General features: G+C 33.7%; 3 protein-coding genes across 4 annotated transcripts in view; 1 reads left to right on the forward strand and 2 right to left on the reverse strand.

The window, feature by feature from the left end:
• Positions 1 to 49: 49 nt before the first annotated feature.
• LOC123664095 lies at positions 50 to 1,864 on the reverse strand. Its single transcript, XM_045598707.1, has 2 exons — positions 1,524 to 1,864; positions 50 to 926 (listed from the first exon to the last, which is right to left on the reverse strand). The coding sequence occupies exons 1-2, from the start codon at positions 1,840 to 1,842 to the stop codon at positions 703 to 705; spliced, it is 543 nt and encodes a 180-aa protein (XP_045454663.1). The 5' UTR covers positions 1,843 to 1,864; the 3' UTR covers positions 50 to 702.
• Positions 1,865 to 4,722: 2,858 nt separating this feature from the next.
• LOC123663886 lies at positions 4,723 to 7,000 on the forward strand. 2 transcript variants are annotated; one of them, XM_045598534.1, is made up of 4 exons: positions 4,723 to 4,815; positions 5,228 to 5,511; positions 5,695 to 5,935; positions 6,158 to 7,000. In XM_045598534.1, exons 2-4 carry the CDS (start codon positions 5,386 to 5,388, stop codon positions 6,289 to 6,291), a joined length of 501 nt encoding a protein of 166 aa, XP_045454490.1. In that variant the 5' UTR covers positions 4,723 to 4,815; positions 5,228 to 5,385; the 3' UTR covers positions 6,292 to 7,000. The 2 variants fall into 2 exon arrangements, with proteins under 2 accessions (XP_045454490.1, XP_045454489.1); XM_045598533.1 differs by lacking the exon at positions 4,723 to 4,815 and having other exon boundaries at positions 5,204 to 5,511.
• Positions 7,001 to 9,594: 2,594 nt separating this feature from the next.
• LOC123664116 (ubiquitin carboxyl-terminal hydrolase 8) overlaps positions 9,595 to 25,342 on the reverse strand; it is a 29,222-nt gene continuing 13,474 nt past the window's right edge. The window contains 7 exon segments of the mRNA XM_045598722.1: positions 9,595 to 10,949; positions 11,855 to 12,198; positions 12,558 to 12,752; positions 13,031 to 13,156; positions 13,438 to 13,537; positions 13,915 to 14,045; positions 24,917 to 25,036. Coding sequence (XP_045454678.1) covers positions 10,847 to 10,949; positions 11,855 to 12,198; positions 12,558 to 12,752; positions 13,031 to 13,156; positions 13,438 to 13,537; positions 13,915 to 14,045; positions 24,917 to 25,036 — 1,119 coding nt within the window. The 3' untranslated portion in view covers positions 9,595 to 10,846.

The raw sequence follows: 25,342 nt of genomic DNA on the forward strand, positions 1-25,342 counted from the left end.
AATATTGATAATAACTAATTACTGAAGTAAAAATTTAAAGTAAAACACATTTAACAGGTATTTTTTTTATTAAATAAAGGTAGAACGCACAAACACTTTTATAAACATTTTATTTTTATCTTGTTCTCGTATAATCATTTAATACCCTATTTAGTAAAATCTATAAATATAATTAAATACAAAATATACTTAAACCGTTCATACAATTTTATTAATAGAATATTTATCTTTAACATATTTCCTAATATCATATCCCAATACAACATGCATTTGATATTGGTACTATTTTGGACAAATAAGAAAAATATATAATAATTATAAGAATGAGGTTATAGAAGAAAATACAGACAGACCAAAATAATTAAATAAAGATATAAGTTTATCTATATAGAGAAAGTGTCGTTAAAACAGATTTAAAACTTATACTTGCATTTGTGTATTAAAATAAAAAGACAAATTGAAAAAGAAAAAATATATTAAGGGACATTGTTAATAAATAAAATAGTTCCAATCATTTTTTCATTCAAATATAACAAATGAACAATAAAAATAAACTTAAGCTAAATCTACATTCTTTTCAATCTATAATAGTCAAAACTCATCAAGTCAAGTCTACAATTCAGTAGTTTTGTAAAAATGTCATGTATCAAAATGTCTATTACAAATTATAATGATACTATTAGAAAAATTATAATTTAAAAATTAAGCTGCTGTTAAACTAGATAAAACTTTTTTTCCAAGAATATCCGAAGTCACTTGTATAATAATCAATGCAAGTTGTTTGCTGTTACTGCTATGCTGCATTAAGAATGTTGCAGCATTTTTGTAATCTTCTATTCCTAGTCCAGCTAGGTAATCGTAGACGATATCGAATAACTCCGACAATTTACCTTTTATGTCCTTCCATACGTCACGCATCGAAACAGCTGAAATATATATAATTTATACATAACAGGAAATGGGTAGTTTTAAATTTGAAAAAAAAACTTAAGTTAATAATTTTTTATCACATCATCATCACTTCAGCCTATTGTAGTCAACAGCTGGACATAGGCATCCACAAGTTCGCGTCAAAAATGGCATGAACTCATGTGTGTTGCCCATAGTCACCACGCTGGGCAGGTGGGCTGGCTTTGTCGCGCCGAAGACGCTGCTGCCCGTTTTCAGCCTGTGTATTTCAAAGCCAGCAGTTGGATGGTTATCCCACCATCGGTCAGCTTTATAAGTTCCAATGTGGTAGTAGAACTGTGTTATCCCTTATTCGCCTCTTACGACACCCACGGGAAGAGAGGGGGTGGTTATGTTCTTTAATGCCGTAGCCACACAGCTTGTCATTTTCAATCAGCTAATAATTTTTACAATTAATAAAAAATAAAGTTTTAAGTAAATAAAAACAACGGTTATTAAAATGATTTTAGAATTAAGTAATTAAAGAGTTTCTTTCGTATACTTTAAAATGGTATAAAATCAAAAAATAATTCGTTAACATCTATTTTTTCAGTTTAGTTTGAAAGTTTTCTCACCTACGATACCAACTCCACAAATGCCGCCAACTGCCCCTCCTACAGCAGCACCAAATTTTCCTCCATAATGTCTACCGATCAAAGTACCAGCAAATGTTAATCCAGTTGTAACTAGGACAGCGCCCTTTACTCTATTATCATTTAAAATTACACGAAAGTCAAATTTATCGCAAAGGGATAATATTATATTTTCAAGGGATGTAGGATCAAATGGTAATCCCAAAGAATTTGATTCTTCTTGTTTACAACAAAAGTCGTATTCGCTGTCTACATCTGAATCGGAGTATTCGGAAATGGAATTGTCGGATTCGATATCCATTTTGAGTTCAGTCGTTTTCTTGATGAAATTTCCACTGCGCAGTGTTACGACTTTGGGGCAACTAATAATTTTTTTCATTGTTTAGCAATGAGCTTTTTGATACCCTTTGGTAAATATTTTTGAATTACCCTCAATTATTGATGATTTTACTGTGTATGACATTCTTTAAAAATTTGGCAATCTTGTTCTCATTGACATTTGCTGATTTTTTTTATTTATTACGTTTTCTGTGGCGCATTCATTAGACCAAGTAATGTAATATCCAGTATAAGTTCCTTGTGTAATATAGTAGGGTTCTTTGTATAAGTAATATAGTGTCATTCATCATCTGTGTTGCATATTGGTTGTATATTGACTTAAAAATGTAGTTGTGGTGTACAATAAAGTAATAAATAAATAAATAAAAAATTATGACAACTTAATTACGCATCAAAATATCGACCGGAATCAAAATATCGGTCGTACACATTAAATCTTCAAATGCAAACGGTTAAATCCGAAATAACTGATTGCTACTCATTTGAAGGCACAAAAAGGTACATAAAGAAATTTAACAACAATATGTATGATTATAAGAAGGAAAGTAAGTCTGAAAATAGTAAAGAAGTGGCAATTGAGGATGAAAGTGGAAAATAATGTTTCTTTAACAGTGAAAAAAGTATGATATCTGCCTTTTTTACTTTACCTACTGTTTTCTCCTGTTTTTTTATTGGTGAGCTGCTGTTTTTTAGTTTCTTGGGGTTGGCAGCACAGTATATAATATAAGTATAAGCTTTATGCCTGTAACAGTCCGAGAATTAAACTGTAATTAAACCACAGAGTATAATTAAACTATTATTATGCTCTGTGGTATAAGCTGTGGTTAAGATAAGATTTTAAGATTGTGTTGACCTACCCCACCCCAGCCTGCAAAATAATGATATTTGTAATAAAAAAAATACTAATCGACAGATTTTCAATTGCTCAATTCAACTACGTTGTCCTTTTAAATTGCTCACCTTAAATTATTTAATTAAAAATCAATAAAGTTGTTGAAAAATATTCATTTATCAATATTTTCAAACTCCTATATCTTTTGATGTATACAATATTTTGAATTGCTCAAAGTGTTAAAAAACTGCTCAAGTTGCATTTATAATTGCTCAAGTATAGTTTGAAACAGAACCACTTGCCTTAATTTTTAAATAAATATAAATAAATTGAACAGATAAAATATTGATATTTGTAAAAAAAAAATACTAATCGATACATTTTCAATAGCTCAATTCAACTACGTCGTCCTTTTAAATTGCTCACCTTAAATTATTCAATTAAAAATCAATAAAGTCGTTAAAAAAAAAATCATTTATCAATATTTTCAAACTCCTATATCTTTTGATGTATACAATATTTTAAATTGCTCAAATTGTGAAAAAACTGCTCAAGTTGCATTTATAATTGCTCAAGTACAGTTTGGAACAGCTCCACTTTAATTCATTTTTAAATAAATATATATAGTTTGAACAAAAACGTTTATATCTTAAGACAGGTGAGCGCTGCGGATGCACATAGACAATGATGGGAAGCAAAAAAAATTGTGGATATTCGTAATAAAAAAGATACTAATCGATAGATTTTTAATAGCTCAATTCAACTACGTTGTTCTTTTAAATTGTTCACCTTAAATTATTTAATTAAAAATCAATAAAGTCGTTGAAAAAAATTCATTATCAATATTTTCAAACTCCTATATCTTTTGATGTATACAATATTTTGAATTGCTTAAAGTGTTAAAAAACTGCTCAAGTTTTTAATTAAACTGTTTAAGGTGAGCAATTTAAAAGGACAACGTAGTTGAATTGAGCTATTGAAAATGTATCGATTAGTATTTTTTTTTACAAATATTATTATTTTATCTGTTCAATTTATTTATATTTATTTAAAAATTAAGGCAAGTGGTTCTGTTTGAAACTATACTTGAGCAAATATAAATGCAACTTGAGCAGTTTTTTAACACTGAGCAATTCAAAATATTGTATACATCAAAAGATATAGGAGTTTGAAAATATTGATAAATGAATATTTTTCAACAACTTTATTGATTTTTAATTAAATAATTTAAGGCGAGCAATTTAAAAGGACAACGTAGTTGAATTGAGCAATTGAAAATCTGTCGATTAGTATTTTTTTTATTACAAATATCATTATTTTGCAGGCTGGGGTGGGGTAGGTATTGTGTTGTGTATACTTTGGTATATAAAAATATTTTATACTTATATACTCTTTGGTTGTGTCAAAGAGTATAAGTTGTGTATTACAATGTATTCTACGGATTGTGTTTATTGTTTAGTGACCATCCCGGTGTTTTTGTTTTTAATTATATTTTAATAGAAAGTAGCAGACAACAACTTTTTAATAATATCTTAAAGGTTAGATAAACATTCTATAAGTATATATTAGGCTACATTTTAAAAATCAAGTTGATAATGTTAATTCGTAATATGGTCTTTCTTAGACCTCGGTTAACATCAAGGCAGGTTCTTTCTACTCGTACTCCCTCAACTTTTTACTACTGCTTTTCTTTGTATATAAACTATATTTAAAGCAGTACCATTCACTAATTATGCATTCTTTTCTGTTACAACCTGCAAGTTTAACAAAGGCCAGTGACTGTACTGCTGTTAGTATAGCTACATTAATGCAATACTTAACTATATAGGTACATTAAATTCGGCATATTTAATATGTTTCTAACTCCAGCCATGTGAATTATGTGCTATTTTGGAAGGAAATAATATTTATATTTTTGGTAAAACACTTCAATGATTAAGATCTAAGTCTTTGTTATTAGCTATAATTCATTAGTGAAAATATATCAGACACGGAAACGTTCCCTCTTTTTTCTCAATAATCTCAAAAATTTATTTTTTTCTGCTAGCATTTTAAATGGTCTTATTGTACAGCAGTGGCCCTCGTCATACACTCAAGCTTAAGGTATGTGTATGATAGATAACTAATCCATAACTTATTTAATTTGCAAAATTTTTATGTTTTTTCAGCCTTACTGTGAGTGGAGCCCTACTACACTATTATCTCAATTGTCTGCTTTGAAAATTTTCTTTTATTGTGAATATAAAAAATAGATGAGATTGTTTTCATCATTCATGTAATTTTTTATGTAAATCCTTGAATAAAAAAAATTAACTTGTATATACGTGTGAAGATATAATAAAAATACCTTTGTGATTGATTTTGGAGCAGCGTGTTGGATTAAGCTCTGATCCTTCCCCAACATGGGAAAAGAGGCCTATGCCCAGTAGTGGGATATTACAGGCTGAAGCGCACCTTTGTGATTGTCTAAAATACAAAAAATATATATTTCACTTAAAATTTTGTGTTATTCTAGGTGAAGGATTATAATATTCTTCATGTATTCTCCATCCTGTGGGACATTGCTGAAATGATCTGTGTGCCTTTCTTGGACAATTCAATTAAATAAATAGACAATTAATTAATTATTAACTGTATATACTTGAATTAATTTGGTTGAAGTTTTTATATAAAATGTCTAACAAAAACGTATACCAAAAGCTTGGACATAAAGTGTCAGAAGAAGTCCAACTTTTAGCAGAAGAGAAATGGATAGTCGATACATTAACGAAAATAAAAAACCAAAGAAATTGTTTACAGGTAAACAAACTACACTAATTTGTTATAGTAATTTTTTTAATTTTTATTTTATATATCACACTATTTTCTGGGAGTACAAAAATAGTAGTTTTGTCTAATTTATGTTTTTTTTAAATAAGTAGTAAGTTTTTAACAGTGCTCTTGATAAATAATAAAATAATGAAACGTCTTTGAATATTACAGATAGAAAGGCTTCATCTCGAGAGTTTGAAAGCCAAACTAAAGGGTAATACCAAGAAGGATGCCCAGGAAACAGTCACAAAATTAAATGAAGATGGTATAGCAACAACGTCAGCCGTAAATCTGATGCAGCATGTAACCACGACCAAGAGTGCTGGTGAAATAGTGGAGAAAGATTTAACAATTGACGATGTTTTTTGCAATGATCAGGAGCTCAATTTAATGGTCACCCAACCGTCATTTGGTAGGTGTTTATAAAACCATTGGTTTATTAGTCAATTTTTTATATTAGTTATTTTTTCTTAAATTATATATGCTATAATAATAGACATCACAGATCACGTTTGTCATTGACTGGATTGCTGTGCTTGGGCGTGCTTCTGGCCCCCAACACAAGTTTTACATTCTTTTGAGGGTGAGAATGTGAGAATTAATATTGTAAGTTATTTTTTTTTTGTCATTTCAGTTCAAAATTCGAATAATTTAGACTTCAACATGGAAGAAGATGAGGAAGAGAGTGATGATGATATGTTGATAGACATTAATATGTTTATGAACGGCATTCCGGAGAAAGAAACAAAATACAAAGTGGGGAAATGATTGAATCCCATATTCAACTCAAACAATCCATAGAAAAGGGTTGTCAGTTTTATATTATTGTAAATATTGTGGAGAAATTTTTTATTAATCAATCATGCGGACAGAAGTCATTCTCAAAATTGTAAATTATTTATCTAAAGTTCCATCTCTATGCCCGGGGACTCTGAATGGGAAATACGACTTATGTTTCGAGTTAAGATGAGAACTTGACCTTAAATACGTCTGTAATTTTCAGAATATAAAAATTGTGTTAATCCACCACACATGACAAAGATCATAATAGTCTATTTTATTATTTTAATGAAAAAAAGTTACAGGCTTTGGATAAACCCACTTTAAATTTGCGTATGCCCAAGGGCCGCCCAACTGTGCTAAAATGGCACTGATTGATTATCTAATATCCAGACAGATAAGAAATCAACATATTATATTTTCTGTTGGTTGTTGGGAATAAATGTCGTTTAAAAAAATATATTATTGAAAAGTAAAGAAAAACACAGATTTGATGATGTCAGTTAGATCACTTTAAGTTAATTGACTACATATTAGTACTTTCCATATACTTTATATTACTTATCATCAATGTACTTAAATTATTGAATGATGGTTAAATACTCTGTAGTTTAATATGGCTTAAAAAGAGTATAGTATTTCTGTGATAGTAAGGAAGATTGTTGTCATAATATAATAAAAATTTTCAAACGAACAATGATTTTGTTTTATTAGTTTAATATAATTTTTGAGTTTACTTCTTAAAAAACGCTATGACATGCGGTGAGAAAAATACAGAAATTGTGTGAAATAGCAAAACAGCAGTGACCCTGAGAGTGAGGCATAAGCTCATAATGCAAGCGTCTATTTATGTTTTCATTTTAGGGTCGGCAACACACTTGCGCAACTTATTGTGTTGCAGGCGTACCTATATAAGCTACGTAATCGCTTACTATCAAGTAAGCCGTATTACGTTTGCCGCGAAAACCCAACGCTTTTTGAAACGAAAACCTCTATGTTTTCTTATGTACCTGTGAGTTTCTTTGACGTAACCATATGGTTTCGTATGCATTCGAAATTGTACGAGATGTGCTAGGCGTCGTGTTCTATTGCCTCCAGAGTAAATCTTAACTCGCATCATTTTCATGCTACTAACAAGAATGTCAATTTTCTCGCTGGAGATGATTCTCGGAAGTGATAATGAATACAGCTTAAAAATAGGCAGGTTTATTTTGTTTTCTAAATTTCTGAACTTAGCAATGCATAATTATAATCCCGCAATACCACGTCGAAGACGATAGATAAATCAAAATAATGTATTTTTTTTTTCGAATTGATAAATTGCTAATTTTGAAGATGTTTATATTAACGCTGTTACTTAGTTAGGCTAAGATCAAGACTAGGAAAAACCGAATTATGGGGTTTTTGGGTGTGGAGGGCGGAGGGTGTAGGGGAATCTATACAAGGTAACACTGTCACACCTCAAAACCCCATGGTTATGGAGATATCCATGGTTAAAGTTTTGAGGTTAGAAGAAGAATTTAAAGCTATTATAATACCTTTGAGCTCGTACTGTTTGCATTGTGTGACAAATCGACACTTTTAAACAAAATAACGCGTTACACATAGGTAATATTCTAATAAAATGAGTAACATTGCGTGCTAGAATATAGGTTTAGAAATTCGAAAAATACCCAAAACCGAATCGGAGCACCCCACTGTCCACGTGGTCTTGGTCTGTCCTACCCCTAGTGTTTTTTTTATGCCGCGGAGGCGCGGAGGGAGCGTTCCTCTAACTTTCGAAATTCTTCTTCTAACCTCAAAACTTTAACCATGGATATCTCCATAACCATGGGGTTCTGAGGTGTGACAGTGGTACCAGGGGTAGCGTTTCCCCCTTCCCCCCACGGTCCCGAAATTCGGTATTTCCTAATCTAAAGCTTTACCCTTAGTTAACATAAAGCCGTTTAATGATTATTTTGTAAAGATGAAGCCATACATCACGTTTGTTATCTTTTTTTTTGTATCCAATAAAAGCCAAAAGCCTACAAAATTATCAAAAAAAAAAAAAACATTTCGATTACTTTATATTATTCATGCAGCAAAGGGTTAAGGGAGTAAACTACAGTCGCTTATCGAAGCTGAAACACACTTTTTACTACATCTTTTATGACCAGTAAGAAATATGAGAGGAAACAAAAAAAAAAAAAAAAATCGTATGATAACAAAGAATTTAATAAAGTTTGTCTTACATTAACACAATAATAATCAATTTAAGTATGTACAATCACTTCATTCAATAACATTTATAAACAAAATATTCATCCCTTTTCGTAATCTAGACAGTTTTTTTAGCGAGATGGCACTAAATAATAATACTTCGCTTTATGAAGCCCACAATAATAATTGCTTCAGGCACAAAAGTTCGTTTTATTATGTAACAATTACTGATACATATTAAATAAAAAGCAGAGAAATGAACCAAAACATACTCGTTTCAATAAAGGCTTGCAACATTGTTTCCAGCCGCTATTTTGATATGAATGTAAATTATTAAGGTTTTTGTCAAAATGTTCTTATTAATAATCTATAGTGAGATTTATGTCAGAAATATATGAATTGTATTTTATAGCGCTTGGTCCATTTCTCCAAAAATTTACAATAAATTTCCAATAACACATATTTATTTCGAGGTTTTCCATTTTTAAACACATTCTACTCAGTCTTTCATCTTAGCATCATATATCTCGCATACAGTTAAATTATAAATAAATAGTCTTACAAATGGGAAAAGCGTTTTTACAGCTGTTACTTTCGAAATACAAACACATTTATGACATCTGCGCGTTTCTGTATGAAACATGCAGTGTAGGCATGTATTATTGGACATTAAAATTTCAATGTAAAATACAGATATTTCAATTTTCGTTATGTTAGGGAAGACAATAATAACTTTTTTATGGAATATGAAATTATTTTGGTACAAATGGAGTAACTTTTAGTCTGAGCGAAAATTCTTAAATAAAAATAGAACAACTAAAAAAAAAATTGGATAATAAAAATTAAGTATTCAAATGCTGTAATACATATTAAAAAAACCATTAAATATTATTTACTACATACAAATTTATAACAACAGAATAAAAAATTAAAGATAGCCATACATTACGTAACTTTTAAAATTAAAATATTTGGCGAAATAACGATTCACGATTCACTTTTGTAAACAATTTTTCTAATTTCAGAATGATTTAATCTAATGAATCGAGTAAAGGAATAGAATGGAAATATGAACTTTAATAGAAACACGAATAAGGACAAAGGCGGGAATTTTATAACCTATATTATATTTAACTCGGAATAATAATTGTTCACTTTCAATAACAAATCCTAGTAGTACATGTTGACAACAAACCTAAGTCCGGTTTTATTCTACCACATTACAAATATTAGTTCCCGTTTTCATCACTCGTGGTGCTGGCGTCAATACAGTTGATGATGTTAAGTAAATATTTATTCTGTGTCATATACCTAAATAATTTTACCCTCACTCATGACATATTATGTGCCCGTCACTAAAATGCAATAGTTTTTATGGTAGCTATATTCGTGTTAAAAATATGTTTTTCATCTTTGATTAGACATTATTTTGCAGCTTTTAATTTTTATTATCCATTATAATTTTTCGTTTAACGTTTTTCTGACAAAATCTTATTCTTCAATACGATAACATCGATTTGAAAAGCCCAAATATTAAACCGAGCTGTAAATATTTACATCAAATCACAACAAATTTTAAATTACATTAAATTATAAACGAGGTCTTGGGATTCCAATAAATTGCGACATACATATATTAGTCAAGTTCACTTTTAGAAAATTATTTAATATTCCATGTCCATTATTAATTTTTTTTTATGTAATAATGTAATCAGTAGAAGTTTATCACTGTGATATTGGTTATTATTTGATTCTACTGGTAACTTATATTAATGGACAATCCATTTCATAATTACATTTTTGGGAAGTAAATCCCATGGTGCAAAATGCAAAGGTATAATCCTATACTTGCTGGTCACTTATTGACAAAGATATAAACCGAACGAAAGGCGTTTGTTTATTATGTATATTTTTCCATTAACGACCCAACACTATATTTACATAAAAAGTGTTTTTTACATATATGACACGCATAAAATGGAGACTTAAAAACAACAACAAATACACCCAACATACAACAACAAATCCAATTTCCTGAATCATATACGTATTTGTCAAATGACGGTAACTATGTACGACGTACTCGATTGGAACCATAGACAATCGCTTGAAAAAAATCATACGAAAACAAGCTTTCAGTTACTGTATTACATAACACCTATTTTATTTCATATCTATTAGTAGTAAAATAGTGATGAAGTTTTTATCACTCGCTCAGAAATCGAAATAAAAAAAAGTTATTATTTCAAGAGGACGCGACATTTTTCAATATCGATAATCGATATATCGACTATCGTGTTATGTGATCGCGAGTCACTGGGCAGGTTGGTGGTCACAATTACGATCACGATCGCGAGACAGACGTGTAGAAAAGTATGTAGGCGGCGCTGGAACGAACTTCGCTTGCAGGTATTTCTGTGACGAGATGATCGTCGTATTTGTACCATCTGTAATGTTAATTGTAATTTAAACACCTTTTTTTTATATCACTCGAATGACAAGCTTGGGGTCCGCCTGATGGAAATCGGATAGTTTAGCTCATTGATGTCTGCAATATCGAGCATTGCAAGCGCGTTGTCGATCCTACCCACAACCTTCCCCAGAAGCTCTTGCTACTCATTCCAGAATCGCAACAACACTTGATAGCAGTATTATTTACTTTATTTATTTATAGGACATCAACAAAGTATACACCATATTTCAAGTACATATACAATAACAGTAGAGTCTTGAGTGTAACTTTAATTATAGGTGATAACTACATTAAACTTGACTAACATACATAAATATGGCTGTGCTTGTGCTATGTGTGCTAATTTGGCGGTGTTTTTCTGTAAGATTGCGATACTCGCGATAGTCGGGCTGCTCCTAACTTTGAGCAAGATTTTTCTACTGTGCCCTACCTCAATAAAACTCGTAAAATAAATGTAAAATGCGTACAAAGCGTACAGTCGGTCTCATATATACGGCCCTTAAAGAGGCCCTTAATAGTTCGGTAGGTGTTATTATTATTATAGATCACGTTGCATATAGAAATAAAACTAGCTTATTTTAGTTTTACTTTACCTCACCACTTCAGCCTAATACAGTCCACTGCTGGACACAGGTTTCCCTTCCCTTTGCCTACTATACTAGATACTCTGTGTCTACTGTCTAAATCTTCACTTCTGCGTGAAATATCCCACTGCTGGGCATAGGCCTCTTTCCCCATGTAGAAGGGTCGAAGCTTAATTCGCCAAGCTGCTCCAATGTGGGTTGGTGGATATATTCCCTATTATGAGTAAAGATCGCTATCAGGTGTACATGATAACACCTTACAAAAAAGTATTTGTTAGTCATAAAAAGTACTTACTTCCCATATACACTGCTTTTGCAATAGGCAGTATAATGTCCACCTTCCATGGAGCCGTAATGGTTTGAGACTGCGTATAGATTGTACAGAGGGTTTCCCGGACAGTCTAATGAGAACTGCCTCATGTCTAAATCTTCTAAAGGAAAGTCTATATAGGTCTGTTTTTTCCTGTACGCATTGCAAGTGTACTCTTTGGGGTCGACATAGAATCGTTTAAAATGTATAACCAATACTGGGGGTAGTCTAGAAATGTCAAGTTTCTTTACTGCATCTCGTTTCTCCTTGCAATTTGGACAGTTCCACCCTGGTATCCTCTCGCCGTTAAGATAGAGGTTAAGGCAGTCCTGAGAAGAGAATATAGTACAATACAGTTTAAAAATATACATTAAATTTAGTCAATGAGACACTCAGACAGATATTTTTTATTGTAGTTTTGTATTTAACATATGCCCAATAAATTCGATAACCAAAAACTGGGAGAAGGATGTAGTAGTAGAAGCACAAGTTGGAGAAGGAGTCGTAGGTGGGCGAGCTGGCGAGTGGGGAGTGGGGAGCGGGGAGGGGGCAGCGGCGGTACTCACGGCGAGCGTGCAGCGCGAGGAGTGCGGCGGCAGCTCCAGCGACAGGTTGGAGAAGGAGTCGTAGGTGGGCGAGCTGGCGAGTGGGGAGTGGGGAGCGGGGAGGGGGCAGCGGCGGTACTCACGGCGAGCGTGCAGCGCGAGGAGTGCGGCGGCAGCTCCAGCGACAGGTTGGAGAAGGAGTCGTAGGTGGGCGAGCTGGCGCGGCAGACGGTGCAGCGCACGGTGGAGCGGATCTGCCCGTAGAACAGCCGCAGCACCAGGCTCTCCTTCGATTTGGTGTACTCGTGCCAGGCACGCTCTGATGCGCCTAGGGTTTCCTAAACATCATCATTAATTTTACTATTTATAAGATGTTCTGTTGTAAATCGACACGAAATAGTCTATCTATCAAACTAATAACACTGATTTCCAATGTTCCTTTGCCTTTGAAACCTACTGGCGGTGAAAAAACTATATGCTTTAGAGTCGATTCTGCAACATTAACATTTGGTAACCTTTAATGGAACCGTGAGGTGAGATTACAGAGCGTTTCAAGTTTTCCTATAATTTTGGTTACGAGATGCTACTATGTCTAGCTATGGTTCGTTGTACCAACCTTCTGGGGCGGTTTGATGGTGAACTGCAGGTCGAGGTGCAGCCAGTCCATGAGGATGGTGAGGAACTCGTGCGAGTCTTGCTGCTCACAGCCACGAAACGCCCGCTGGTGTTTACCGACCTCGTTCTAAATACAAGAACATACTAAATTTATATCTTAGAACTAGACCAGAGAAGTCGTTGCAGTCATTTGGTACCCGCAATAATATAAAAGTAGTAGTTTTTGGTATGTATAAAAAAATGCTACTTTACAGAACAGAAGTCATAAAAGGCCAACTTGAGACAGACTCTATAAGCTAAGCAGAAGAAATAAAAATTTAAAGGAGGTAAAGTGGAGTATCAACGATATCAAGTCTAAAATACATACCCAAAACATTGTTAAAATTTATCAAATTAAAATGTTCTAACCCGTAAATCTTTGGTGGCGATGAATCGATACTGTCCAGACCAGAGAGCACGAACTACGGCTGCCAGTTCTTCCGCTATCGCTCCACGTGTACTGTGCGACCTGTGACATTTATTTTATATCAACTTCGAACATTAGTTAGACCAACACGAACATTAGTTCGACCAACACGAACATTAGTTCATCATTACAGCCTATACAGTCCACTGCTGGACATAGGCCTCCACAAGTTTACGCCAAAAATAACGTGAAGTTTCTTTATATTATTATACGCTCTCAAGTGCCATATTTAAGAGCGTTGACACTCTTGTCAAGTGGACATGTGATGAAGCTAAAGAAGTAAAATTTCTTTAGCTCCATCAACTTATATCTCCCTCTCAACTTCCGTTCGCCTCGCCCGATCACAATTTCGTAACGCTCACATCACGAATTCACCAGATTATTCTCCAAGAAGTTTTACTTCAAAACCGTCGACTCACCTGTTAATATGTTCCAAGTATTGTCCGTTGCAGAAGTACGTGAACAGAATTGCCGTGTTGTTGAGGCACTGTATGATAGAGTTCATGTAGCAGGTGTTACCGAGATTCTTTAAGCCTGTCAACCCGCGTCCCTGCGCAATTAAAAGTTTATGAAATACATATTTCAATAATACAATTAATATGTTATTAGTGTTTGTGTGTTGCATGTTAATAGTTAATTTTATTTAGGCTTCAATCGTTAGCTGCGTTACGAGTACTTTTCTAATTCACAAACTAGTATTTAGAACCGCTATATATATGTATTGTTATTTATTGTCTCTAATTAATTTAAAAAAAAGGAATACATTAGTTTCCGAACGCTATCTTTAGGATCTGTCGATAAGCGTGTAGTTGCTTGCGCAACGCCCTTGATCTTTCTTTCGCTCCCGGTTACTTGAACCTCTTCTTTACAGCGATTGTAATTTTTACGATTTATTTTTGTGTTACCAACACATTAGGAACCGGTGCGCCGACACGGTTAGTCGGAGACGCGGGTTCGAATCCCGCTGGAGCGGTCAATTTTTGATATGATATTCAAAGATGTTTAGAATTTCCTAATTTGTGGGTAACACAAAAATAAATCGTAAGAATTAAAAATAGCATGGTGTCGTCTCCTGTCAAAGATTTTCATTGTAATATGAAACTTTAAATAGTTACGGGTTTCTGTAAAGAACTCACTATAGACGGCGCCACGGTCGCTTAGACAGGATATAAATTCATCATATCAAAAATTTCGATCTAGCGAGTACATCGTTCCATAGCTTAATTGGCTAAAGCACCGACACGGTAAGTCGGAGATGCAGGTTCGATCCCCGCTGGAACGGTCGATTTTTGATATGATATTAAATAATTGTTTAGAAACACCGATTGTATTACTGATAAATATATTTTAAAATAACGACAACACTACAAGAACATAGATACAGAAAGTATGAACCGTTCCAAGGGGCGAATAATAACCTTAGTAACGTTGTAAGTCATCCTCCTACAGTATTGTACTGCGTTTTATAATGTATGTGAATTGATCTTAAGGGCCGGTTTCATCGGTTGTGGATATCGTTTATCCTGTATGTAACTTACCAATAGAGTGTAACAGCAGCAGGTAGGATAGGCGATATGACCTGTTTCTCTTCAATTAATAAACTAATTTGCGAAAAGAAATATTTCATAAATATAGTAATAATATATCATAAACTATTATGTTTTGGATATCATCATACGTCAAATAGCGTATTCTACAACCGGTGGAACAGGCCCTAAAACGACTATTTTGTAAGCGATTGTCGATTGTGTATAAATAAATAATTACATCAAATAAAACCACTATTCATAGTGTAAAGAAAATAACATAAAACAATTATACTATTTATGTCACCGCTTAGAGTATAAGCTGTAGTATTTATAAAGAAAATTAGTATTTCTGTAGATTGTAATCTTATTTTATTTTACGCTAGACTAAGTTCAGACGTAATGAGTAGCCCGCCTTCACCCGCCTCTACTCCCACATACTTTTATTTTATTTTTTAGGGTTCCGTACCTCAAAAGGAAAAACGGAACCCTTATAGGATCACTTGTTGTCCGCCTGTCTGTCAAGTCTAGTCACATTTAAATTTGATCCAGATCTGACTGGTACATTTGAGTTATCCTTTATAATGGGTATTTTACTGTTTTATGAACTACCTTTGTTTTAAGTGTTTTTTTATCGTTTGCGAGCAAACACAACTATTTTGTGTCCCCAAAACAAGCAATCTATTCAAATACACACATAAACAAGCAATGTCTGTTGTAGGTAACAGATGGCTGATACATGTACTTATTTATAATTTTATTTTTCAGTAACGAAAATACATAAAAAAAATTACACCAAGACTTGGGGCGGGAATCAAATCCGCAACGGTGAGTCCGTTAACTTATAAGTTTACAGCAGATTTTAGAAATTTAAATATTAACAAGTCACTAAGAATGAATATGACTTTTATCTATTAAAAAAAAATAAACAAAATATAATACCAAACGAACACTCACTCTTTTGAAAAGCCATATGATGTGATTTTGCGAATACTTCAGTCTGACCTTGACCTTTAACACCATGTTGGCCGCGTCCAACGGAATACATTTCTGTTCGTATCGGAGAATGGTGAAAACTCCTTGCTCGACCGTTATAACCTATACCACCTTCTATTTTTAATCTGTTTTAACTTTTTATGTGTACCGATAGAACGTGATACAAAAATAGAAACACCTTCAATGCCAAGGTCGCTTCTGATTTTATTATTTAAGGTTTTTTATTACTTTTTTGGATTTAGTGTGATGATTTGTAATTTTTTCGAATAATTAAAACGGCTGATTCTTATATTTGGATAGCGGGAATAATAAAACGACTACAACTATGAGGTATATCATGAAAACAGTTGATATGACCGTCGCCAACATTTATAATTAAAAAAATAAATCACACTTTTTGAACTTGGAATACTAAGGACTAGTTATTATTTATGTACGTTTGTTACGATGCGTGACTAGCAACTGAATGGACGGGCTCTTGTTATCACAGTTAAGGTAGTACTGAACACGTGTTTGTACAGGACGGTTCGAGGGTGGTAGTGGGGGTGGGGGTAGGATGACCAGGTTTTTAGAGTTAATTCTGTTTAATTATTTAATACCGTCTTAAAAATTGATATTTGTTGGGTTGATATTTTTCTTTTTAATCTATATAAATAAGAATGAATCGCCGAAAAAGTGTATGGATGCGTATACTTTCGAATGACTGCAACGAATCAGATAATTTTTTTTTGTTCTTTATTACAAGAACAAGGTTTGTACAAAGAAAACAATATATTTAGAAAAAAAAAATTGTTTGTCTGTAAAATCGGTTTACGGATGATAGTTTTACGTGATAAAGTCATAAATAACATTGATGGAAAATTGCATACTTTTATTAATTTAATTGAATTATTATCACTGAATTATTTCGAACTGCTAGCTCTGACGTCACGCGAGGAGAGAGATAGAGAGAGAGCTATGTGTCACAAGCTAGCGATTGGGCCGATCGCGCCTCTCTATCGCTTGACGAACGTGACACTTTTTCGTGCGTGCAGCCAGTGTTCATTGATTTATAAAACGATATCACGTCAAAAAAAAAATGTACAGAGTACGAAATTCACAAAGTCAGCTAGTTATTATAGATAAGATGTTTTGACTAAAATACTTAGAAAAATCTTATTTATGAAATTTCAAATATTTTTTAACCATTAATTGGTATATAAATTAGTAACGATAAACAAATGTAATTACATTTGTTACAATACACATGGGATATTAAAAAAATTATTATACATACATTTTTTTACTCCAACGAACGTCTAAAAATTATGTACTTATAATTCGTTTTTCACCAGTTTTATTACGAAGCGTTTCAAGCCCACGGTAGCTTACCGTTAAACGTGGTTACCCTATATAAGGGGATGCTATGGCGTCGCGAGTGGACTGCATAGCTTGATGGATCGTACCTCCGTTAGTATTTTCAAGGCACACCTTTTCTTTTTATTTGTTTTTGATGTTTGCAATCAAACTAGAAAGTTTATTAGCGTGTCTGAGTCTTTATTGGTTTCATTTTGTTATTGGCTTTATTTTTAACCAATTGCATTAAATACAGCTAGGAGCTAAGTGTTGTGTCCCAAATATGTACCTATATCACTTTGCTTGGAGTTGGCTTTTATAAAAACAAGAACCAACACTAATTTTCAGTGACACCTCTATTTTGATGAGCGCGATCTTTTTCTTCTAGTTCCAAAGAAAAAAAATATATATATATTTCGAAATTTGGCAAAAGGGAATGTTACAAAACTAACACCAGTTTGGACATTTAAGCCTACAGATTACATGATATTTTTTCAGAGCACGTGTGTCCACACATGTCACGACTACTTAACACTAACACCTAGTTGTTATATTGAAAAGGTTTTCTTTTGCTATTTCGACTACTATTTTAGTCTACATATTATATTACTTTCGTAAAAGCTTAAATTAAAAAGAATCAAGTGAAAAAGCTTTATAACCTCGAGTGTTTTGTTGTAATAAAGTACTACTTTGTACTAAAGGAAATACATTGAAAGCAATAATAATATAAGACGATAACAGGTTTACATGTTGGTTATTTAGCGCACTTTTCAGTGACCCTGCTTTCTGTTCCGAGTATTGTATGTTGTTGTATTAATTATTTGTTTTTAAAATTTAAATCAATAATTTATTGATATTTGAGAAGCTTTGATTTTTTAAATTGAAGCCTATAAAGGTACTACAATTACGTTAAACATAATACGGTATTACGTTAGTTATCTCAATGTCCATTTAAATATTAACAACGGCTTGTTAGATTACAAGTGACGTGGGCTATCGTTCGCGTGTCAACACGGCGTTTCATTAACGGTATGGCTATGGAAGAATTTCTTCCATTACATTTTAATATACTGGCCATTACGACTGTTACGTTTATTGAAGTTTTAACTCTGAATAGGTGGAAAAAAACGCTTGTTATTGGAAATAGAGCAAGGATAAGCTAAGCCTCAAAGGACGTAGATGCAATCGTGTGCTAGGTAAATTATATATAGTCATATACTCATTGACTAGCATTTTGGCACAGTTTGCAGTAACCGTGCTTTCTGCTCCGAGGGTTGTGGGTTCGATTCCTGTCCGAGTCTGGGTGTGATATGTCTATATGTGTTATGATTGTGTTTAAAGAACCTAAGTTGCGTAGCTTAGGAACAGACGACTGTTTATATATGTTAAGCATATTTTTTTAAACCTAAATATTGTATATAAGAATTAGTCTAACAAAGGGGACTCATATCATCTCAATCAATAATGAAAATATAGAAAAAAGAAGGATTTTTTAAATTGTTCAACTGAAATTGCTAAGTATAGGAACTCTTTCATAGACTATAATAATTTCTTTATTTACGACTAGCAGTGCCCGCGGTTTCACGCACGTTAATTTCAGGAAAAAAGTAGCCTATAGCCTTCCTTGGTAAATTGACTATATAACACCAAAATAGCCGTGTGGCAATCAGCGTAGAATAGTGCCACCCCATTTCATCCCGTGGGTATCGTAAGAAGCGATAGAGGGAAAACCACTAGAGGGTGGGCAGCAGCGCCTTATAAACACATGGTGGTAGCGATTACTCTTCAAAGTCTTATGTTTTTGAAGTAAGAGACTTGAAATTTAAAATATATGCTTTATAGATGGTGAGGAGGTGTCCAAATAATACATCGTAATCTATATATATATTAAAGAGAAAGTACACTAACTCACTCATCACGAGAACTCAAAAACCGCTGGATGGTCTATCCATCCAGGTTGGACAAAGATAAAATTTGGCGGGGAGGTAGATTATAGTTAGCAGACGTTCGTTAAAAACGGATTTTACGATATTCCACCGCTAAGGGGGTTTAATTGGGGTTGATAGTTTGTATGAAACATATACAGCCTGAAAACAAAACTAAAAATGTTGTGTATAGAGAGGTTTTATAAAAAGAACTATTAAATTATACTAAATTGTGCCTTTTAAAAAGTTACTCAGTTTGATAAGCATTTCAAGTGACTGAAATTAAAAAAAAAATTGCGTTAAACATCTTAATAGTATTGCATATCTTCATAACCACGAGGACGTAGTCGCGGGCAACAGTTAGTGTATTATAAAACAAAGTCCCCAAAAGTGTATGTAATCGATTCGCTCAAAATCTAAGGAACGGATTTTCATGCGGTTTCACCATTGGAGAGAGGGCTCCACCATTAGCAAGAGGAAGGTTTACGGAACGGCTAAGCCGATTTTGTTGAGAGTTTCACTGGAAGTTTGCCGGGAAAACTTTGTGACACACTAATTTCAACGCGGGCGAAGCCGCGGGCACAGCTAGTATAACATATAATTGATATAATACAAAAAAGGCGCTGCGCTGATGTGATTGTTTGTTTTTTATTTATTATATGGTGGGTGGTGGTGGTGGTGGGGAAATTTTCACTAATTTTTGTACTTGCGGATTAAGAATTCGTAAAACGAAGATTATCTGACTTATAATAAATAAGTTAAACAAGTTACAAGTTGACTTTATGCGTGTTTGAAAATAATTCAGTTATGATTTTATTTTATTTTCAGTTAGTTCCGTTTCCAATAAAACGTAAAAAAAATAGCATATAATTTAATTTCTTTTTTACAGACATTCGATAAGTTTATCGAATATCCATAAAAAAAAAAAAATTAAAAACGTTCAAAATAAAAATATAAAAAAGGCTGTCGGCATGTCAAAAATAAAACATTCAATTCAATTAATAAAACGACACATCCAGCCTGTAACATCCCACTGTTGGTCATAGCTGAACAATGATTGAAGCTTAATCCACCACTCCGCTCCACTGCGGTTTGGCTGTAGTGTGTAATAAGCATATGTATCTGTATGAATACCATTCTATATATAAATATTTGATGAACGTTAATAAAGGATCAGTATTGTATCATCGCTCGGTTGTTTTAATACTCGCATCCCTACATGGCGGATATGTTCCATACTATGAGTAACGATCGCTATCACATATTTATGATAAAAACTAGGACCGAGTTAACGTGCTCTCCGTGGCACGGTGGGGAGACCGACAGGGTTAGACATCCAAACTGAATTTTGATAATTGTACGAATATCCAACCCGAGCGGGAATCGGGCCCGCAGACCATTGCGGTGTTTTAGACGACTATTCGCACTACTATACCAGAGCGTTTGTTATTAATAAAATGATAATTACTTAAAATATAAACTTTTGAGGTTTGCATCGGTACAGTAAATATTGGTATACATATATCTTACTTAAAACAAGCTAAAAGCGCTGTAAAACTTCACTTGCAGCGTTACTGTAGAATGATTTTATTTCCCAAATATTTTTTCAGGCCCTATATCGTATTAAGGAGTAAACTCAAAAAAAACGTGATTTCATAATATATACTAATATTATAAAGCTGAAAAGTTTGTTTGTTAAAATGCGGTACTCTCGGGAGCTACTGCTACGAATGTTTTTTTTTTTTTTGTGTGACACAGCCCATTTACCGAAGAAGGCTAAAGGTTGTTTTTCTAAAGTAACGCGTATTAAATCGCGAGGCACAGGCACTATTCTGTATATAGGTACCTAGATAGTATATAGGGATTTCTGTGACTTAGGCGAAACAGTCAATGAAACACAATTAAGTTTTTCTGTAATGAAAAAACATAAATGTTATTGAACGCAACGTCGATTCCTAAATCAAAATCAGATTATGCTTTTATGTAATCGATTAACAATAATATTACTTTTATGACTTGATTTAACAAGACAATGACGAGCGAGACGCTTTTTTGATTATATTTTTTGTTACCATAGATTATATTCTTTCATGTTACAGTGCGGCTCGATGACGTTTGTTGCGCGGGAAAAATAGTAGTATTATATTTATTGATATATAAATCACATATATTATTTATAAATAAGTCAGCGAACATTCAGTAGGCTTAAAGCACGTGGTGAACACACACAAACTTGTAAGGATTCAACGGTTTAACCGCACACGGTCAGTTATACTTGACTAGCGGGCCCATACGGATTCGTCTGTTTCATTTTAATTTTTTACTATTTAAAATTTTAAATTAGATATATATTTTTCACGGTCTATTGAAACTCAAAAATAAATCAATTTTTATTATGTTGCATTAATAATTTTTTCTTTTTTTTTTTGAAATTCGAACATTGCATAAAATAAGTAAATTCTATTGTAATCTAATTTTGAAGTAGTTTTTTTTTTCATGAGTAGTAACATTTATTTATTACATAGCTTTTTGTATTGATATTCAACTGTTGGGTTTGTGCAAGAAAAATGCATGAATTAGAAACACATATATCCATGACCTTAAAAACTAATAATTTGTAAGCATTTATAGAAATTTATACCGATTTCAAAAAAGGAAGAAATTTCTCAATTTAATAAAAAAAAAAAAAACATTTTTCGGAGGGTATTCTATAACATCAATAGATACAGTTCCACCTAGCGTCATTCATGTATGTATATATTATACAGTCCACAAGCGCAATATGTGATATTGATACCTTTTGCTTAAGCTTTAGTTACATAACTAATTATCATTTTTTAATTATTTTTTATCTTTTTTATTAGACTAGCACATTGGCGCAGTGTGCAGTAATCCTGCTTTCGATTTACGCCGCGAGTCTGGGTGTGATATATTTATTTATGTGTATTATTTGTATATATTTATAAAAAAAAAAAATATAGCTATATGTCAGTCGGCTGTTACCTATAACACAAGCATTCAGTTCCTCACTTCATCATCACTTCAGCCTATGTCAGTCCACTGCTGGACATAGACTTCCCTAAGTTCGCGCCAGACATCTACCTACACCGACAATTTTACGTAGATCGTCGGTCCAACGGGCCGGAGGACGTCCCACACTGCGTTTGCCAAGACGCGGTCTCCACTCTAGGACCCGTCTACTCCAACGGCCATCGGTCCTGCGACACAGATGACCAGCCCACTGCCACTTCAACTTGCTAATTCTGTGGGCTATGTCGGTAACTTTCGTTCTCTCGCGGAAAGTCTCATTCCTAATCCTATCTTTGAGAGAAACCCCAAGCATATCCCGTTCCATTGCACGTTGAGCGACTTTAAATTTGTGGACCAGTCCCTTCGTCAGTGTCCACGTCTCGGCTCCGTATGTTAACACAGGCAGGACGCATTGTTCGAAGACTTTTGTCTTCAAGCATTGCGGAATCTTCGAAGTGAAGACTCGACGAAGCCTACCAAACGCTGCCCAGCCCAACCGAATCCTCCTGTCGGCCTCCTTCTCGAAGTTATTACGGCCCAGTTGTATAGTATGGCCTAAATATAATCCTGAACAACCTCGAGAATGGTACCATCGATCGATACCGGTCTCGGTATGACTTGGTATGAGCATTCAGTTGCTTACACTTAAATCTCGGATAGAGAAGTACCTCGGCCTTACAGAAGATCACAGCTAAATAATACTGCTTTCAAGCATCGTTGTGATATTGTGGTGAGTAAGGTGACCAGGGCTCCTGGAGGGATTAGAGGTAGGGTCGGCAAAGCGGTTGCGTTGTTTCTAGTTTTGCAGGCGTGTATAGACTACGGTAATCGCTTATCATCAGGTGAGACATACGTTTCTTTGCCAACTAAAAATAGAATCAAAATAAATAGGACATATACGCCAAACTGCGCCAACGGCTTAATTAACAAAAACTCAAGAAACAAACAAACATATTATAATAATGATATTATATGAGCGTCACTTACAATGTGACAATATTTTCGACACGTGCGGTTGCACGTTCACCGAATTAAGCAATTCGTTGGTTGGTTCGTTTATTGGTTTAGCCGTTCCAACTAGCGGAATATTGACTTTGTGACTATTGTTATGTATTCTACATGAAGGAACAGAAGGAATTATTGTATTACATTATATATGTATTGACAAGTACAACGTAGGTAGACGACAAAACAGTGCATTGACTACGCATCAGAGAGAACTCATCAGATCTTGATCAAATTTAAATGATCACGCGACAAGCACCAGCTTTCGATACAAAAAGGAATTATCAAAATCGGCACACCCAACCAGCAATACAAAAAAAAAAAATCGAATTAAGACCTTCCCTTCTCTTAAAAGGCTGTTGAAATTTTTAAAATCGATATATATACAAAAAAAATGGCGGATGAAGTTCAAAGGGACAGTTAGTTTAAAATAAAAAGTGAAACAAAAGTTTGGTCAACGTGACTTATGGCCAGTTTCAATACTCTATCTATCTCTAAATTTGCTTACTAGCGATAGATTTTTGACACAATTTATATGGAGTTAACGTCAAAATTCTATCTCTAGTAAGCAAATTTAGAGATAGATAGAGTATTGAAACTGGCCATAAATCCCTTTTTCGTCATGGCTTTTTATATTATAATATGTATTTGTGCGTACCTATATATTAATATTATAGAGGAAAGGTTTGATTGTGTGTTGCATTGAATAGGCTCCGAAACTAATGAACCGATTTGAAAAATTCTTTCACTATTGGGAAGCTACACTATCATAGACATTAAATAATTTGAAATTTTTGTTAAATAGCCGTGCGCGACCGGGGCGGGATGCTTGTATTTGAATAAAATAATGACGCTTGTGCTGGTGTACTGAGCCACTGTGATCAATATTCGCCGGAATTATGAACTGCTTCTAAAGAATTCGTCGTAAGTGATACTAAAGTTTTTATTTTTTCGAAAATTTTTAGCAGTTTCCCTAAAAACATTTATTTATAAAACTTATGTATCCATTCAAATGTAATTGGCATTGCTTATTAAAAAAATATATTAAAATATTTGTTTAGTTTGGTCGTATTGGATTATCTACGTAAACGACGGATTAATAGATTTTTAATCGTGTCAATGTTTGCACTCGTTACTTAAGTTTCACTTACAAACACACATGGACACACACGTGTTTGTAACTTACACATTACACGTGACACAATAACATCGAAAACGACTGCGCTTGAAGCCCGTTGCTAGTTTGACAAAAAACGATTTGTATTGATTGTGATCTTGTGAGAAGAACGTATCGTTTTAGAATATAGGAACCATAGAATTCGTATCTAGTAATAGTAAGTTTAATTTCATGAATTCGCTTGTGTCTATTGTTTCATATTCACTTTTCTGTTCGTGATTCAAGAAGCCTTTTAAGCACTTTTAAATCGTCACTTTATAAAAAAAAAATAGATTTTTTTTCAATTACTTAATTACAGCTTTAAAAGTGACGCTACCAGCTATATTAATGCGTGTGTGCGTTTTTATCTCACTGTTGTGTGCATGTGTGTGTGTGTGTGTGTGTGTCTATGTGTGTGTGTGTGTGTTTGTGTGTGTATATAACTCACCACGTCTCCCCAGACCGGTTGGAAGTCCCTCTGCTGCAGGTCGGAAGACGGCGCCACCTTTGGAGGCTTCGTACTGCGATCGAACTGTGGCGCGACTGGCTCGTCCTCATCTGATGATATCTGCTGATTATAAAAAAAAAAATAAGTATGTACATTACTTTCCACTCTGGGGTAAGGATTTGCGGATTCGATTCCCGCTCGGGAGTATTTACGCAAATATTTCTATCCGGTTTGGATGTGTGTCCTTGTGGGTCTCTTCACCGTGTCCGGAACAGTACGTTAGGCTGTCAATCCCGGTTATTTCCATATACACCTGAAAGCGATCGCTACATATAGTAGCGAATATATCCGCCAACCCGCAGCATCAGCAGCATGGTGTATTAAAATAGTTTCAGGCTGGATCGTGATTGCAATGAAACGAACGCT

The sequence above is a fragment of the Melitaea cinxia genome, chromosome 21 (genome assembly GCF_905220565.1).
Source record: "Melitaea cinxia chromosome 21, ilMelCinx1.1, whole genome shotgun sequence".
Classification (NCBI taxonomy): Eukaryota; Metazoa; Arthropoda; class Insecta; order Lepidoptera; family Nymphalidae; genus Melitaea; species Melitaea cinxia.

Excerpts from the sequence above, each read along its gene's own strand:
- LOC123664095 (XM_045598707.1), bottom strand. The coding sequence starts at position 1,842 with ATGGATATCGAATCCGACAATTCCATTTCCGAATACTCCGATTCAGAT. Across the intron at positions 927-1,523 it reads TTGTGGAGTTGGTATCGTAG|CTGTTTCGATGCGTGACGTA; the intron begins GTGAGAAAACTT and ends TATATATTTCAG.
- LOC123663886 (XM_045598534.1), top strand. The coding sequence starts at position 5,386 with ATGTCTAACAAAAACGTATACCAAAAGCTTGGACATAAAGTGTCAGAA. Across the intron at positions 5,512-5,694 it reads ACCAAAGAAATTGTTTACAG|ATAGAAAGGCTTCATCTCGA; the intron begins GTAAACAAACTA and ends TGAATATTACAG. Across the intron at positions 5,936-6,157 it reads GGTCACCCAACCGTCATTTG|TTCAAAATTCGAATAATTTA; the intron begins GTAGGTGTTTAT and ends TTGTCATTTCAG.